Source organism: Tarenaya hassleriana, unplaced genomic scaffold, assembly GCF_000463585.1.
Source record: "Tarenaya hassleriana unplaced genomic scaffold, ASM46358v1 Cleome175, whole genome shotgun sequence".
Taxonomy (NCBI): Eukaryota; Viridiplantae; Streptophyta; class Magnoliopsida; order Brassicales; family Cleomaceae; genus Tarenaya; species Tarenaya hassleriana.
Window position 1 is genome coordinate 80,102 of NW_010965169.1, and position 2,218 is coordinate 82,319.

Genomic DNA, 2,218 nt, shown 5'->3' on the forward strand with positions numbered 1-2,218 from the left:
CCATATAGGGTTCAGAAAGCCATTTTTGTTTGAGTTTGTGAACTCTGGCTTTCACTAGACGAATTACAGCCTCCTTCCACTTGCGCCGAACAAGTGCGTCATGCTCAGGATCCCAACGCCATTGTTGCTATATAAATTTTTTTATAAAAAATTAAATAAATAATAAAATCAAATTTAATTTTATATGTATTTATAAATATAAAAAACTTACCACAAAACTTAACCACCACGAATCTTTGGTAGGTTGTGGGATCGTACTCCAATTAAGATAAGCACCTTTAAAATTCTGTTTGATGAATTTTGATAAATTGGTGGTTATCTCAACATCAACACCAAACCTAAAAAATATTAATAAATTTTAATTAAATTTTTATATTTAAATAAAATATTTAAAATAACAATATTGAACTTTAAATTACCATTTTGTTCCTGGATTTTTTATCGGATCCAGTTTCGGTAACAAAATTCTTGCAGGATTATCTAATACCTCAGCCACGTTATCAATTGTAACCTGCGTCGGTGGTTGCGGTTGAGATTCGGCCATATCAATTGACGGAGATCTCTGATGTTGAGATCTTTCGCCTGATAACCGTGATCCCCTTCCGAAAGAACGGCTCATCTGTAATTTATTTAAAATTTAAATTATTATAAATATAATAATTTATAATTTAAAAAATTTAAAAAATTTAAAAAAAAATTTACCTTTACCGAAGGCGCTTGAGGAGATTACCGAAGGCGTTTGTTTGTGGGATTGACGCAATTGCGTCACGCAGTATATATACCCACAGGGGTGACGCAATTTCGTCACCAAAAAAGACGCTGTTGGTGACGCTTTTGCGTCACCCGTAACATTTGGTGACGAAATTTCGTCCACCATCGCAGTAATTAACCTCGGTAAAATCACCAGGGTGACGCAATATCGTCACCAAAAAAGACGCTATTAGTGACGCTTTTGCGTCACCCTGGTAAATAGTGACGAACTTGCGTCACCATATCTGCCACGTGTACGACAAGTAACGGCAGAGGTGACGTTTCGCTAATGGGGTGACGAAATTGCGTCACCTATATTCGTGACGAAACTGCGTCACCTGTTATAGTTAGTGACGAAATTGCGTCACTATATTGACCATTTTGGTGACGCAGATGCGTCACAATGTCTATTTTTTTTTATTTAAAGATTTCGTAATTACATAAAATTTAATCACTATCCTCATCGGTTGTTACTTCAACTTCTTCGTCATCTTCAATGTCGTCATTTCTTTCATCGTCAACTAAATTATCGTATTCAACATCCTCTTAATTTGATACAACAAGTTGCTCGTTCTGTGAATACGTAATACGAAATTGTTGACCAATATCATCATCAATGCGTCTTTCTTGAAATGGGATATCGGTTGAACCTTCTTCTTCACGAACAACACCGCGTGGTTGAATTTTAATGACAGCTCTCCAATGATCTCGACGTCGTTTGGACGTTGGATAACTTATATAACATACTTGATCTGCTTGAGAAGATAGGATAAACGGATCGTATTTTGAATACTTGGATAAGTTGATATCAAAACCGCCCGATCCATTTCTTCTCATACCCCTTCCAATGGTCGGATCAAACCAATCACAGTTAAATATAACCATCTTCAAACCAATATAACCGTGGTATTCTAACACCATGATGTCTTGGAGGATACCATAAAAGTCTGGTTCATCAGCCACATCACAACAATTTGCTCCTTTAACACATATCCCATAGTTGGAAGTCTTTCGATCTGAATCATGAGCATAAGTATGGAAAGTGTATCCTCTTGTGAACATAATTGGCCAACATTTCACCATTCTTGATGGACCCCGGATCAAATCTTGTATCCAAATAGGAAAATTCTCCGAAGAATGAGATACCTACATTTAAAAAAAGTTTATTAAATTTGATTTATAATTTATCATAAATTAAACATAAGTATGAGATACCTAAAATAGTAAAATATTAGTAATAACTTACATAATTTTGTAACCATGCCGCAAATGATGATTCTTTGAGATCTATACATTCTTCATCACTCATATCAGGATTAAGTCTCTTTGTCTCCTCGTCAAATACTCTTTCTATTGGTCGAATTTCATCACAATTCAACAACACATATGTGTGAGCATGACGCCATTCTTCGACGGATAACCATCTTTCTTTCGATTTTCCACTCAATCTCCCTGCAATTGTATATAT

The 2,218-nt window shown here is 35.3% G+C and overlaps 1 protein-coding gene and 1 long non-coding RNA gene across 2 annotated transcripts in view; both read right to left on the reverse strand.

Moving 5' to 3' along the window:
• Positions 1-16: 16 nt before the first annotated feature.
• On the reverse strand, positions 17-495 carry LOC104810222. Its single transcript, XR_771267.1, has 3 exons — positions 420-495; positions 212-338; positions 17-127 (listed from the first exon to the last, which is right to left on the reverse strand). It is a non-coding gene; the product is annotated as an uncharacterized LOC104810222 (long non-coding RNA).
• An 801-nt stretch (positions 496-1,296) lies between these two features.
• The window catches only part of LOC104810224, a 3,255-nt gene continuing 2,333 nt past the window's right edge, over positions 1,297-2,218 (reverse strand). Inside the window, exons 2-3 of the mRNA XM_010536419.1 lie at positions 1,997-2,202; positions 1,297-1,896 (exon numbers count right to left, since the gene is read on the reverse strand). Coding sequence (XP_010534721.1) covers positions 1,297-1,896; positions 1,997-2,202 — 806 coding nt within the window. The remainder of the gene's footprint in view (positions 1,897-1,996; positions 2,203-2,218) is intronic.